Source organism: Canis lupus, chromosome 34 (genome assembly GCF_003254725.2).
Source record: "Canis lupus dingo isolate Sandy chromosome 34, ASM325472v2, whole genome shotgun sequence".
NCBI lineage: Eukaryota > Metazoa > Chordata > Mammalia > Carnivora > Canidae > Canis > Canis lupus.
The window spans coordinates 18,864,623-18,879,985 of record NC_064276.1 but is presented as its reverse complement, the minus strand read 5'-3'; the positions used below and the strand labels follow the sequence as shown (position 1 = coordinate 18,879,985).

The 15,363-nt window shown below is 47.0% G+C and overlaps 1 protein-coding gene across 7 annotated transcripts in view; it reads left to right on the top strand.

Moving 5' to 3' along the window:
* The window catches only part of DGKG (diacylglycerol kinase gamma), a 205,367-nt gene that overhangs the window by 127,200 nt on the left and 62,804 nt on the right, over positions 1-15,363 (top strand). For all 7 annotated transcript variants that reach the window (XR_007408100.1, XR_007408101.1, XR_004811855.2 and 4 more), the window contains one exon: positions 9,581-9,671. Coding sequence is in view for 1 of the 7 variants with exons in the window: in XM_025451551.3 (XP_025307336.1) it covers positions 9,581-9,671 (91 nt within the window). In the remaining 6 variants the exon portion in view is untranslated. The remainder of the gene's footprint in view (positions 1-9,580; positions 9,672-15,363) is intronic.

The following is a 15,363-nucleotide window of genomic DNA, read 5'->3' as shown; positions in this document are numbered from 1 at the left end:
GGTTCTCTGGACCCCAGTCTCCATCGAAGCAGTGGAAAGAGTGCCAAGTGGGTTTGGCTCTTTGTTTCCTTGGGAGAAGAGTGGAGACCAGAGGCCAATAAGGAGGCCCAGACCACAGGCTCTGTGGAGAAGAGTGCCACAGCGCCCTGAGCAACCAGAGCCAGCCAACCTAGAGCTGCAATCTCTAAGTTGTGACAAAGCCAGCCCACAAGCACATCTGAGGATGGCCAACAGGTTTGCAGTCCCTAGCTCCTGTGACTCTGGCTGACGTTTCCAATTCTCAGCTACATCCTAGGCACAGCAACAGGAGCCAGGGCAGGTGGAAAGGTAAGGGGCATGGACTAAAAGTTGGGAGCTGGGCCTTGGATTCCAGCCAGTGCATCACCAAGGACTGGTCTCAGCTTCTTAATCTGTACCATGAGAAGGCTGCTCTGGCTTAGAAGAAAACCACCTTCCAGAGCTGGTATGACTAGCAGTTCTGCATGTACCCTTTTACCATCAAATAGTGCACTATTTTTCATCATCCCTCATCACTCACCGCCATGGGTGCCATATTAAATATGATTTCTATCAGCCATAAAGCTGTTCTAAGTAAGAACTTGTTTTCCCATTTTTTTAATTGCACAACATCCATTTACTGTACAATCAGTACCTCTGGTTACCAGGAGGTGACCAACCAATGTAATTGGTTTAATTCCATCCCATGGCAAAAAAAATTTAACCCACTAGTTAGCCTGTGCAGGCTTTATTACGAGTAAATGCACAAATACTGTTTCACATCAAGAGATGTTGACAGCAACTCATGGACTCCTTTCATACTTTGGAAGATTCCTGGGAACCTGTGATCTTCTGGCTGGGAATCCCCGGACCCCAAAGGCCCCTTAAGTGCAAACGATCTGTCATCTGTGATTTTACAGGTAATTTTTCACACATGAAAATGAGCTAAGAAGTTATTAAAGTTGTTATAACATAGGCTATTAAGAGGATTCCATATTGATATTGTAAAATACATGCTAGGTACGTTCTTGGCCTCTTTGTTTCCTTTAGCTCCTTCTTGAGGTCTTCCCTCTTGTTTTGTTCCCCACGTTTCCACCCACCCCCTCCTGGTCTCTGGTCTCCAGCCCTCCAATCTATTCACCGCCCCCCCTAGATTCTCCCCAGTGTCGTGAACACCAGTCTGTCCCCAGTATGGAAAACAGCCAGCAAATACCTTGCCCCTTAAAGCCGAAATACACTGAGCCAAGACAAATCTGTTGGCAGGACTAGCGGGCACAAGAGTCATACTCAGAGAACAAAAACAGCTATTTATAAAGCCTCCTTCCTGATTGCGGGGGGCTCACTTTCCCTTATAGCAGAGGGGCCACTGCCCCCTCTTGGAAAAGATTCTTGCATCCATAGCTCCGTGCCTGAGGGTCATGGAGTGCCCATTCCAGCGAGCAGTGAGAACAGGGGACAGCATGCAGGGTGGATTAGATGTGGTGACAAGCTCTCTGATGGGCCAGGGCAGCTGGATGTGCGGGTGACACAGATGGCCTCTGCAGCACCTGTGAAGTGATGCTCATGGGCCCCTACAGGACTTAATATTCTGGCCTTAGAACCAAGCCCACCTGCCTCAGCCCGTTTTTTTTTTTTAAACCTTTGATCTAAACTTCAGTTAACCCAACTATTTAACTCCCAGAGGCACTTGGGATTCAAACAGTGTAAAATGTTAACAAAGTATTCTATTATTATTAACCTTCATCCTTCATATCACTTCAACTCCAGTTGTTTTTGCTTTCTGTGTTATCACATCCGTGTGATTCTGCTGGATTATTATTCACCTTAGTAAACTGGCACTAGTCTACTGTCTCCAGGAGTAGTAGCAACACCACCACCTTAAGAGCATTAACTGAAACTCTTCGCTTTGTTTTTTAATTGAGATGAAACTTATGAAAATTTATAATTAGTGTACCAAAGTAGCCTGTTGGCTAGCTATAATTTTCCCCAGATGTGTAGATTTTAGCCCTTTAAAAAATTGTATTGGGGGGCTCCTGGGTGGCTCAGTCAGTTGAATGTCTGACTCTTGGTTTTGGCTTAGGTCATGATCTCAGGATCCTGAGATTGAGCCCCACATCTGGCTCTGCACTGGGCATGGAACTTCTTGAGATTCTTTCTCCCTCTCCATCTGCCCCTCCTGTCCCTCACTCTCCCACCCCCCCCCAAAAAAATGAATTTGTTGCTAACTCTAATAATCAGAGATATTACATAAAAACATATTTCTGGCTTTTCTTTAAAAGATGGCACTTCTGGCCGTAGTGGGGCCCACATCCCTCTGCGGTGGCAGTGTGGAGCACATGACTCTCCCACCCTCGCATTGTTCAGGAGAAACCTTAGAAATCAGCTGTTCCATGGCCTTCTTTGTGATGAGGAAACTGAGGCCAGGACACCCTGTGTAAGTCATGGTGTCACATGCGCATGTGTATGAGAGCTAGGGCTACGAGGCTGGCCGATCTCCCGCCCGCTGGCCCAGCAGGCCCTCCACCACAGCAGTCCACCCCCTCCACACGGCGCAGAACGCCATCTCGCGGGGAGCATCTGCTTGGCGAGGCTGACAAGAAGGCCTGATTGACCGACTGAGTCATGACCCACTCAGGGAACCTGATTATCAAAGTCCATACCACAAAGAGGAATACCATCACTTCAAGGGCTCCTATTTCTAGAAATAGCCGTAGTGTCCTCTTTGTAGCCTTCTAAGCCCAAAGAAATGTTTTCATGTTTTCACGACTTCAAAAGCCTATTGCCCTTAAAACTTCCTAGAATATCAGAAAAGGGCCATCAGAAGCTCCATGGCCTTTGTTGGTAAAAATGCCCAGCAGCTAGCTTGGTTTTAACTTGTGGACATTCTTGAAAACGAGCTATTCATAGGCTGTGGGGATGATGACTGAATCCAGCCCTAAATCGCTGACAAATACAAAAGAACATTTTTAATTAGTCTCATTTTGCCCTCATCTGTCAAATGAGAAGATCCAGCTCACTAGTGTGCAATCGATGTTATTTTCTTATAAAGCTGGGGGAAGTTAAGAAAACCCAGAAATAGACTCAGCCCACGGTGTCACTGCTGCTGTTTGCCTCTCCTCCATGTGACTGAAGTCCCTTGAGGAGCCCAGTGGGGGTCTTCTGCCTCAAGATGGGCTCATCTGGGTAGTAGTTTCGAGCCTGACAGGGCATCTAGGAGTTTCGTGGACATGGAAACCTGCCCCAGGACAACTGGTTAAGGATTAGTCCTCTCCAGCTAAAAGGTGATTATGAGAAGGAAAGACATGGTGAGCCAAAAAAGAACCCTGGAAGAGAGACACAGAAAAGAGCACTCCAGAAGTCACTAAAACATTGTTAGCTTTATTTTCTTCAAATACATTGGCTACCTGGGATAGACCCCTCACCAACCCTACTCCTACCCCTAAAGGAATGAGTCTCCCAGTGATTGCATCTCCTAGTAACTAGAAAGAACAGTTAGTGAGTACTTGCCATGCATTAAATGCTGCTTGGTGCTCTGTATTTGCCGCAGCAGCTTCACAGCTTTGTGGGACAGAAAATAATATTCCTGGGCGCCTGGGTGGCTCCATGGGTTGCGTATCAGACTCTTGATTTCGGCTGAGGTCATGATCTCAGGGTTGTAGGTTGAGCCCCACATCAAGGCTCTGCGCTCAGCACAGAGTCTGCTTGTCCCTCTCCCACCCTCTTCCCCTTCCAAAATAAAATACTTTTTTAAAAAAATTCCCATTTTTTAGAAGAAATGGAGCTTTAAAGAACTCATATCACCACCTAGCCAGCTAGTGGCAGAACCATAGCCTCTCGGATCCCAAATGCCATATTGTTGTACAACTGAAGGTGAAACACACAGACACCAGTGCCATAGGCAGCAGCAGCAGCAGCAGCAGCAGCAGCAACCCTCCCAACAAGGGCTAACCACGTGTCTGGGGAGCCGTCTTCAAAAGAGAAGAAACACAGGCGTTCAGGCTCTGGTTGGCAGGGTAGGGTAGGGGCCGTCTCCCACTGCAAACTGTAGAGTATCATATGCTTTATAGACTTTTACCAAAGGCTTGGGAAAGGTGCTGGTGCTGGTCAAGGAAACGGTAAAAAGGGAAGGTGAGGCAGAGAAGAACACACTTGAATGTGTGAATTCTTTATTGGTAGCAACGGTACCTATTCGTCGACTTCTCCTGAGACTAAAAAGAGAGAATGTATGTAAAACGTTCAGCAGAGTACAAAATCAAGAGGCCAGAGTCTAGTTCCAGATCAACAAAAAACCTGTCAGCACTCCATGCTATACAGATTTGCTCTGGCAGTGTAGACAGAGCCTAGGATAGGAGTCCCGGCTACTGCGCCCCTGGTGTCTTGGTGTGCAGTGATGGTAGGCTGGGAGTTTGGCTTCCTTCCTGATGTGAAGGGGCTGCGAGAGGGGGCAGTCCGAAACCCGCATGGAGCCCTGCCTTAGATTCGCCTACCAGTGAAATCCTTGGCAACAACACCCCAACATATATAAAGAAAGGTTCTATCTTATCTTCTCTTACATCACTTGGCTTGAAGCCAACCTCCACCTCATGGCCCACCATTAATGACTGACCTCAGTCGGGCAGGGTTCTGGGAACCATCTTTCCCTGAACCAGCTTTAGCCCCATAGGGGTCCCTTCCTTTCTCTATCTCTGTCCCCATGGCCCCTGCCTTCATACATTCAAACATTTCGGTGGTTAGGACAGAGACAACCTAAAAATCCACCCTCTATATTATCTCAAATAAAGGCTAGTGGCTTTTTTTTTTTTTTTTTTTTCTGATTAGCCACATAAGTGACCTTCTTCATTATGAAAAGAGTACTTTGATTACTGACAGGGCATCAGCAACATTCAATCAACAAACTTAATGTGTAGGGGATAAGGGCCTTCTGTGGACCAAGACCTATCTGTAGATGATTTCACGTGTCTCCTAAGCTGGTTTGTTTTCCAGCTTTCCCTGTTCTTTGTCCCTGTGTTGGGACACTGCCCCTGCCCCATTTCTGGGTGAGCTGAGAGAAGGCAAAGTGCAGGGTGTCCTGGAAGCATCTGGCTTTACCAGGGTCCATTCTGGTCTCCCTGACTGAGAGACTGGGTAGATTCAAAACCAGGAGGTTCCTGTGACAAATCCAATTCCAACTCCTCTTGAACTCCCCTGGTCACTGGGAGCTGGGAGGGCCTGACACTCTGCATCAGACAGTATCTCCTAGGACGCAAGGTAACCTGACACCCCAGGTCCTTGAGTACATCCACTTAACAACCTGGAGAAGGAGAACCACAACTCACAGTCTAGTGAGCACAGTAGGAACACAACAGCACCACACCACAGAGCACGCTAAGATCAGTGGCAGAGCAGCAAAGCCTACACAGGGTTGGGCACCACTCTGTGCTCACTCGCTTTGCAACCTTAGACGAGTTACTTATCCTCCCAAGTCTCAGTTTCCTTATTTGTAGCAACAGTATCTACCTCATAGGGTTCTTCTGAGACTTGAAAGAGAGAGTGTATGTAAAATGTTTCACGGCCATGGCTATAGGCCACAGAAATAGGAAGTATTCACTTCTAACTAAAATGTCCCTGAGAAGAAGTAAAAGCTCTTAAATGTTGGCTGCATAGTCTTCTGTGGGTCAAAGGTCAAATGTTAGTGTCTTGGTGAAGTTCTTAAAAGTGTGTAAGCTCTGTGAGGCCAGAGACCCTTACTCATCACCATCTCCAAGCCCTACACGGTGCCTGGCCCATAGGACGGCTTAGCAGATGTTCTATGGACAGATGCATGGATGCATGGACAGATAGGCCCAAACACCAAAGTGCTATCCTTCAGTTACAAGGAGGACCACCACTGGAGACTTGATTTCCTGTGTCCCTCTCTCAGCGAATGGCACCTGCCATTCTCATGCTACAACAAAACCTTGGGTGTTACCGCGATGACTCTCTTATTTGTTCCTCACAACCAACCAGCTCGTCAATTCCACCTCCTAAATTTTAGCTTGTGAATGAATTCTCTTCTCTGTAACTCTACTGTCACTACCTTCATTCGAGCCCCTCCCAGTTTGTTCTGGATTTCTACACCACCTCCAAACTACTCTCTAGGCTTCCAGTCTGTACCCACTCTGCACACTTGGGACAGAGTGATTTTCAAAAAGCACAGATTTTATCAGGTCATTACTATCACACCAACCCCTTACCTTCAGGTAAGGATGGTCATGATACACTATAGACTTAAAGCTAAAACCCAAACACCTAAGTGTAACATCCCCAGCCTTTACAATCGTGCTCCTGTCTGCCTCTCCAGCCTTACCTGCCCGATCACCAGTCCACCCACCTTGAATTCAGGACACCTGCAGCAAGTTTATGCTCTCTCTTGCCCTGTGCCATTGCCTGGGCTTCTTTATCTGCCTGAAATGCTCCACTTTCTCTGTTCCCTTTCATGCTTTTCAGAACTCAACCTTGACATTCCCTACCCCTCACCCCCCAGGTTGCTTTCTCTGATTGCCCCTGGCCTCATTAAGAATGGATATCCCTTCTCCTAGGTATCCTCAGTGCTTAGGGCTTAGCTCACAACTCTATGATCTTTTTCCTTGTCCATCTTTCCTCATGTGGTACTGTGTTTTGTTCTTCAGTTATACCTAGCACAACCCCATCTAGTTCCGGCACAATTAATTTCTTGAACTGAAATGCTTTGTCTCACACCAAACATACACTTTCTCAGAAGCATATTCCTAATCAACATCACGTCTTTGGACAATTGTGTGACCAGTCAAGATAATTAGCCAAGGACTAGGGTGTGGTAATGATCTGGAAAAAGCTATTAGAACAAACATGTGGGGAACATATGTTTCTAACCACAAGTCAAGACACATGATTCAACAAATAGGATCACATATTTTCCTACACTAGAAACTTTTCACATTTAATGTCTATAGCCACCCAGCCTGATCTGTCATTTTTGCCCTATGTCATCCGAATATGTCAACTCAAGACATTGAAATAATAACCAATATTTAAGTAGCTAACATTCTTGGTGAGCTGGCTTTGCAGCAAGCCTTATGTAAAGTGCTTTGCAAACGCCACGTTTAATCTTCTCACTTACCCTTTGAAGCAGGTCTTTGTATCAACTCCATTTTACAGATGAGGAAACTAAGGCTTAACACTTGCCAAAGATTACACAGGCAGCAACTTACCAGCAATGGATGAGTAGTCTGTTTGAGCCTCTCTGTCATTCTGTTGCACTGACCTAACCATGACCTCTTAACCTTATTAGATTATCAGAAGAGCCACTTCTGGACAAAAATAGCAGGTGGCTTCCGGAAATTTTTATTAAAACTCTAAATCTCCTGGCAATAACTTTCAAGTCATGATTCAGACCAGAAGTGATATTTGAAAATGGAATCACAATGCAGGTCTCTTGGCTATAGAGATGCTTTCGCTGCCAGAGAGGAATGCTCAACCTTGACATTTATGACGGTCTGTGTTTTTCCTGTCCCTGGGTCTTTTGCCATCATTGTCTATGGAGAGGCATTGACCCTCATTTTATCCTCCCTGAGGAATCCTCTCTGTCAGGTTTAATCAGTCCATTCTGTTCCTTGGTTGTCACTTCATTGGTATCTAGAGGAATGTTTCTTAAAGTCACGACACCTGACCACCTGCGTAATGATCCCCTGGGCACTCCTGCCTCTTCCTGGGCCCTATCCCAAAATTATCGCAGACTCTCTACAGATCGAAGCCCAGGAAGGAAGATTTTAATCATATTCTCCAGGCAGTTCTTATGAATACTAATGTTTCAGAACCATACTTGTGGTCTCCACATCCTCACGGCACCAGGTGTGATCCCTGGACCAGCATCCGCAACTTGTTAAAAAACACAGAATTCTCAGGCCCCAGTCCTGAATGGCTGAATCAGAACCCGTATTTTAATGAAGTCCCCAGGTGATCGTATTCCCATTACTGTGCCTACAGAGAACCAGTGATCTAAAACAGTGTTTCCCAATATTTTTCACTTCAGGGCAGGTGTAGAAAACAAAAGCACTTTTTTGGCATACAGATGAGAGTCCCCACTATGACAGCAGGGCTCAGCCTGCCCCAGGCCCCAACCTGGCTACCCCAAAGACTGAGGGGATGGACATTCCAGGCATGCCCTGTTGGAGCACACTAGTTGAGAAGCACCGGTCTGCTTAAAAGTATACCCAGTTCTGCTAACTTTCTTCATTAGGTATAACTCCCTAAATCTTACCTGTTCTTATTTTCCTCGTTATTTATTATTTCTTTTCATACATACACAAAGTCAAAAAGGTGACTTTCCAGTCAAGTAGGTCTTAGAAACCATCATGGAAGAACAGTCTCATCATCTTCACATTCCAGGCAGACTCTTTGAGAAATGCAGAGATAAAAGTTGCCTTTTGTTCTGAAGACTCATCTAATATGGCCCAAGGACTACTAGAAAGAAATAAGAGCCCTCTTCCCTCCAAAGAATGCTTTGTTCCTTCTAGTCCATGAATCTGAGGATGGAGGATCAGCAGTGCACAAGTTAGCTTCCCCTCTCCTGAAGAATGTGCCAAGAAAAATGTGATTTTGTTTAATCCTTCCTTGGCAAAATCTGCCAGCTTATAAACTGGACAGGTGTCCCTTCTCTTAGCCAGCCCCTCATAATTGGACAACAGTTGGGATGGAAGGAATGGGATACCATCAGACACACTTCTTGGTGAGACCATCTGATCAAAGTGACCAAGTGTCAGGAGACACCATCTGACTTTGCAAAGCCCCCAGCTACATGGGAATCCCTTTCTTTTCCTCCCACTAAAGAAAATGTTGAAAACTTCTAAAGCTCAAAGTGGTGAGCTCTTACTTTGAAGCAAATGACCAGGCCTCCCCCTAAATGAAGTATTGCCATGACCTAAGCCAAATGCAATCAAAGAAGAGGTGTGTGGTGGGGGGAGCCACTTGCTACCAAATAACTCACTTTTTTCTTCTCTTTCTACCTTGTCTGGCAAATCTGTCTCTCATTCTCTCCACTCTGCGTCCCTCAGGCAGAGCATAGAGCAGCACGTGTTTTGGCTGGTTTAGTGTGGAACTCTCTCTTCTCTGCCCCGAGATGATCTGTACCTCAAGTCTCAAAAGTCTGTCTCTTCTTCCCTTTGTACCCCAGCGATACCCAAGAGAGGCCTGTAGCTGAAGTTCCTGGGCATTATCAGTAGAAAGGACCACGATAGAGATGATGTCACTTGCCACCTCTGGTTGATTTTCATAGGACTCTTCCCTTGATCCAGATACAGGAGCCAGTGCACCTTTCCCCCCTGCTCTGTCCAGGAAGTTCAGAGCAGGTGGAGGTTCAGCCAAGTAGCCATGATGTCTAAGAAATGAATGGCTTTTTCTCTAAGTTCGTAGCCAGAACAGCTGGTGAAAAATTTCTACAGGTGATCGATCATCTGATTAAGAAGTGCTGAAAATATAGGAATGCAGGATGCTAAGGGCTTGGGCCTCACAGCCCCACTGGCATAGCTATTTTGCACGACCATTTCAAATACAGAATATTGAGTCAGCTCTCTGCTTCATTGTGCAGGATGAAAAATAAACTGTGGTATTTTGAATTTGGCACCTCGGAGACCTTTGCAGCTACCTGCAAGAAGCTCCATGACCACATAGAGTTGGAGGTAAGTCCCCAGGAGAGAATAAGGCTTCCCAGACCTTGGTTCTGCTCCTGGACTGTCACACACACCCTCAGGACATGTCCGCTGGGTCCTTAAGAGGAGATCCAGAGTGGAGTCCATTGGCTGTATCTCCATCCTGCTCCCAGACACCTCTGCAACCTCACTCTGACGGGGCTCCAGCCACTGGACCTGCCTTTCTTGGCGCATCCGGGGAGTCCTTGGAGCTCTGGGCCTAGAGGTCCATTCCAGTCCTCAGCCCTGTCCTCACCACGACATTGCAATTCCCCCTTTCCTGAGAGGCAAGTGCCAGCGCAGGGAGACCGGCTGTTGGTGGGGAGAGGCTGCGTCTCAGGGCTGGTAAAGGTCTGGGAGCTGACGGCCAAGAGGCAGATACCCCCCAGCTCACTCCACCTCTGCTGTCAAAGCTGCTCCAGGAGCCCACTCATAGGTACCCAGGGTCAGCTTTGTGGGTGTGCAACCTATGCGGTTGCTCAGAGGGTCCTCGGGTTCATGCTTGAAATTCTTGGTAGATTTTAACAAAGGGCCCTGCCTTTTCATCTTGAACTGGGCCCCTCCAATTATGTAGCCGATCCCGTTGGCACACTTGTGTTTTCCTAACTCTTCCGGCACTTGTAGCAGCCTGCCTCACACAGTTTGCCGGATGCTTCCCTCCCCTGGTTGATAAGCTGCCCTCTTCCTACCACTCACCCCACTCCTGCCGGGTTCCCCCAGAAGTCTCTTCGGCGCTCTGAGAAGCCGTCCTTGGTCTCTGGCCACCGGAGAGCCCTGCTGTCTATGCACCCCAGCCTGCCTCTGCTCTGCGGAGGCCTCAGGCCGCTGGTTCCCTTGCCCATACTTCTCAGCTACCACGCCACCTTCCCGTGGGACTCAGGCCTGTAGCCTTGTTTTCACTTGAGAAAAACAAGTGAAAGAGGCAGCCAAAGAGTTCAGCCAGGATGGGCTCCCCCTGGCCCACCAGCTTTGTCCCTAAGTCCGCATTAGCAGTCAAGTGGGGCCTGGGCACCCCTTTGAGGAGGAACATTTGGCCTGAAGCAGTGTGGGAAAGCCCCGCCATCCCCTGTCGAAGGCAGCCTGTGTGCACAGGGAGTTTTCACAAACAAAACACAAAGCCAGAGATTCTGTGCTTCCATTTGACTCATCTGCCTGCCTCTCCCCTTTGGTTGCTGGGTTACCAACCCCAGGGTGGGAGGAGCCGGTCAGGGCTAATCCCTGGAACTTTTGCCCAGCTCTGTCTGAGGGTAGGAAGGCCCAGGAGCCAGGGCCGTGTGTTCCCGGTGGGACCAGCTACACCTGGGAGAGGCCGGGGAGCTGGCCCACCTCTCTCTCTCTCTCTCTCTCTCTCTCTCTCATCCACTGCCTGGGAGCTGCAGTGAAGGCGGAGGGGGCTGAGCTTGGAAGCTGAACCAGGCCAGCAGAGATGTGTGTGCATTTTTCCTGTTGGCATGATCGTCTGGTGGGGTCTCTTTAAATATACACCAAGTGAGGGACAGCCCTGGCCTAACCACTGCCAGCTGCAGGCGCACAGCAACTGCTTGTTCTCCTTGCAGCTGGCCTTGAAACTGCGCCCAGAATAGAGCAGCTCGGCTCCCCTGCGCCTGCCTCTGCAGCTCGCCCTCCCAACGGTTCCCTTTGGGTCTAGGACACAGGGCTCTTCCTCAACCCCAGAGGGGGCTAGTGGCCTCCTAGCATAAGACGCTGGGGACCTCTGTAGGGGGTGGGATTGTTCAAATTGAGGGTTGTAGGGGGCTTTAGGGAGCATTTCCTGTTTTCCTTATCTACCCATAATGAGTCTTTTTAGTACTTATTCATGAGGGTAGGGGGGTCATGTGCAGGCGGTTTCTAACAGCCTTCGGGATTGGAGCAGGCACCATTTTTGCATCCAGAGAGCAGTGAGTGGGTGGTCCTGTGCCTTGTGATCCAGAGAGGCAGATGGGGGTGAGGCATGGGAGGGACAGGGATTAGGAGGCCGCAGAGCACCACAGGTAGATGTGAGAGCATTAGGAGCCTCCAGAGAGCAGAGAGCAGTAGAAGCTGGTGAAGGGAGCTACTAAAGGTGGCCGCTACACAAAACAGCCCAGGCCTTTGAGGACCAGTACACTCATCAGTTCGAGGTCAGTGACCCCGAGAATAACCCCATACAGGTATTTCTACTACACATATCCTTTCCAAAGCCCTACCTCAGCTGATTGGGCAGTCACACAGTAATCCTGTGAGTGTGTTGGCCAGGTAGTGTTATCCCCATTTCCTGGAAAAGGAAGCTGAGACATAGTTTAGAAGGGTAAATGGAAGAGAAAAGTACAAAGGAGAGGAAAAAGTCAGGTGTGGTGACTGCCTACCATCATGTGTCCTCATTTGACACAAGAATCCGGTGAGGCAAGTATCTTCACATTTTCTACGGAAACTGAGGCTCAGATGCATTAAGTAACTAGACCAAGATTCTCTCACTGGAAACTGCTAAGAGAGAAGATTTTGGTCTCCTGGAATGAGGTTAGCTTAGAACTCAACAGATATTTACCTTGAAAGTGCTAGGAACTCTGAATTCTTTAGCAAGGATGCAGTTCCTTCCTGCTTTATTGAATGAGGGCCCCTGTGGTTCCCTCTCAGTGAAGGCAGCTAGAGGGGTCTGCTGAGAAATGCTTTGAAAGAACAGAAGACACTGTTCCCCTTAAGGGCTCCTTTGGGAAAGGAATGGGTTCATGCTGGACCACAGGAAAGTGGTAGTTATGCCTTAAAAAGTTTACAAAAGGCTTTCCCGTGCAGCAGTTCATGTTGTTTTGATCCTCGGAACATCCAGGGCAGTTACTCACATCCTTACTTTATGGGTGAGGAAGCTGAGGTCGAGGGGTTCAGCAACTTGAGAAAGAGCACAAAGGTTAGAGGTTGAGGGGAACAGATAGCAAAGTCTGAATAGTTGCTGTGTGCGTCATGCTGGTGAAACTCTGAGTGGTAAGACTAAAAGCTAACCTGAGATCGTCCAGGGAAGCTCTCCATTAAAAGTCTCTCATAGGAAACACAGTCTATTTCTGAGGCCAGTGGCTTGTTGAGAAGCACCAGGAGACCTGGTCACTTCTCTGAGAGCTTACAGCCCCACTGACACGCACAACAGCTGGTTAATATAGCATCTTCACTTAACTAGTGCTAAGGAAATTGGATCCAGGGGTCCTGGGGAGCCACATGAGCCAGATCACTCTAGATGCTCTTTTGAGCTGCTCAGAGAGACTCAGGCAGGGGAGAAGGTAATTCTAGATCTCCTGCTCACCTGCAGAGACTCTGTGAGGGCAGGCACCATAGAAGGTGCCTGACCCAGGAACATAGGACCAGCAGGTGAGCCCTGTTCTGCAGTTAGGTCAAGTCTCGTGCTTAACAGGCCTCAGTATTCTCATCCAAAAAATAGAAGGAAAAAAATTAAGTTAAATTAATTAAAATTTTCATATTTGGTTTTTGAAAAACTAGCAAAGGAGCCAAGTGCCTTGCAGAAGCTGCAAAGCAGCCCCAAGTGGCAGGTGTCACAATCAGCTTCCCAGAGCTGGCAAGGAGCTCCCCTGAAGTCTACAGCTTCCGAATGGTCAGGCCAGGCTTCGAATCCAGATTTGCCCCCAAGCCCCAGAGTTTCGGGACAGTACTGGCACTTCAGTTTAGAATCTAGATTCTCAACTAGGTATGGGGCATATGTAATCTTTTATTCACATGCTTGTATTTAACATTTCAGATAGCATTAAAAGTAGGCATGAGATTTTTATGTTTATCCAAAAGAAAGCATAAAATAACATCGCATGTGCTCACTCTGGATGCTTCCTTCCCAGTAACACAGAGGAAAGCCTATGAAAGCTAGTGTTGTTCTGAAAAATGGGTGCTCCGTAAATTGTGGTTGACGCTAATTAAGAAGCTAGCAATGTCACCCACATAACTCTCATCATCCTTGGCCTAAGGCTTCTCGCAGGATCTCTTTGTCTCTGACTTCCAAAGCTACCATTAAGGTTCATTTTAATCTGATTTCACCTGAATAAACAGATAGGGGCTGGGGTGAGGGAGGGACACAGTGAGTCACCTCCCCCACCCCAGGCCCAGAATAGCTTTGGAAAGGTTCTTAGACGTGATCATAGTTAGGTGGAGCCAACCAGGCAGGCTTCGACTAGAGCACTGTATTTTACATACTGTGGAAATTTTTCATTTTACTGGCTAAAAATAAGAACTTCCAAAATTCCTTGATATTTTATCTACTTTAAAACAATGTTCACAAGGGGAGGCTAGTTGGCTCCACTAATATGAATTTCTGCATGGGGGAAAGTGAATCCAAATTTGGAAGCTGCTCAAAAAAATCTGTTATCCTGTATATTTTGGGAATCTGCACATCGGTTTTCCCCTCCCCCTCTCCCCATTTAATTGAGGAATTTTTTAAAAATACAACAAAGTCTCAAGAACAATATATCAAATACTCCTATTTCCCTCTCACTTAGAAATGATATTTGTCAATATTTGCTTTATTCCCTTCAAGTATTTTTTTTTAAAGATTTCATTTATTTATTCATGAGCCACCCAGGCATCCCTATCTGTACTATTTTCTTCCTTTGATTAGAAAAATACTTGAGGGATGCCTGAGTGGTTCAGTGGTTGAGCATCTGCCTTTGGCTCAGGTTGTGATCCCGGGTCCAGGGATGGAGTTCCACATCGGGCTCCCCACAGGGAGCCTGCTTCTCTCTCTCCCTATGTCTCTGCCTCTCTATGTCTCTCATGAATAAATAAATGAAATCTTAAAAAAAAAAAAAAGAGTATAGATAGAACTGAGTTGTCCCACAATCCTTTTGTGCCCTGCAACCTGCCTTTTTCACTCACCATGATGTTCTCGGGATCTCTCCATGCTGATGCTGATAGAGCTAGTTCAGGACTTCACCACTCTTTGGTCTCCCCTACATCCAGCCCCATGGTGGTCAGGAGACACAGAAGTGGGAACTTCAGCCGCTGCCATGGAAATGCAAGTGGTGGCCATTTCACAGAACAGTTTAGCAATATACGCCGAACTGAAAATGCATTTGTAGATCCTATGACCCAGTAGATTCTTTGCGACTCAGACCTAGAGAATTTCTCGAGTGCAGGCTCACAAGAAGGGACGCGTGGAGGTGCAGTGCAGCATTTTGTTATTACAACAAAATGGAACCAAGCCAACCGACTGTGTTATTCTAACACTTTAAGAAGACAGTGTGAGTGGAAGTACTAAATGCCACCGAATTCTACATTTTAAAATGGTTAATTCTGTTATGTGAATTTCATCTCAGTTTTTAAAAATTTACTTTTACAAAAGGGAGTGTGCCGGACACAGTGCTAGGGACCGTTGATCTTCCTTCCTCAAGATATGGGCCTTGTCTATGAGAATCCTAAATTCTTAAACTAACATTTAGCACAGCCATGTGCATGTAAAGACGTTAATAAATAATGCATCAGATTATTTTAAGATTTGGGCGGATACCTTTAACTACTTCAATCCAATCAAGTGCTGTTATTTTTTTCAAAAGAGAGAAAGTGAGGACTTTACGGCTTAAGTAGCCTGGCCAAGTTCACCCAGCCAGAATAAGGCATTCTCTTGTTCTGCCTCAGTATAACCACCTGCAGTAGTGCACGCCCTTAAATGGAAGGGGAAGAAATCTTCAAGTCCCGTGGCCTCTTCAGGCCCTCAGAC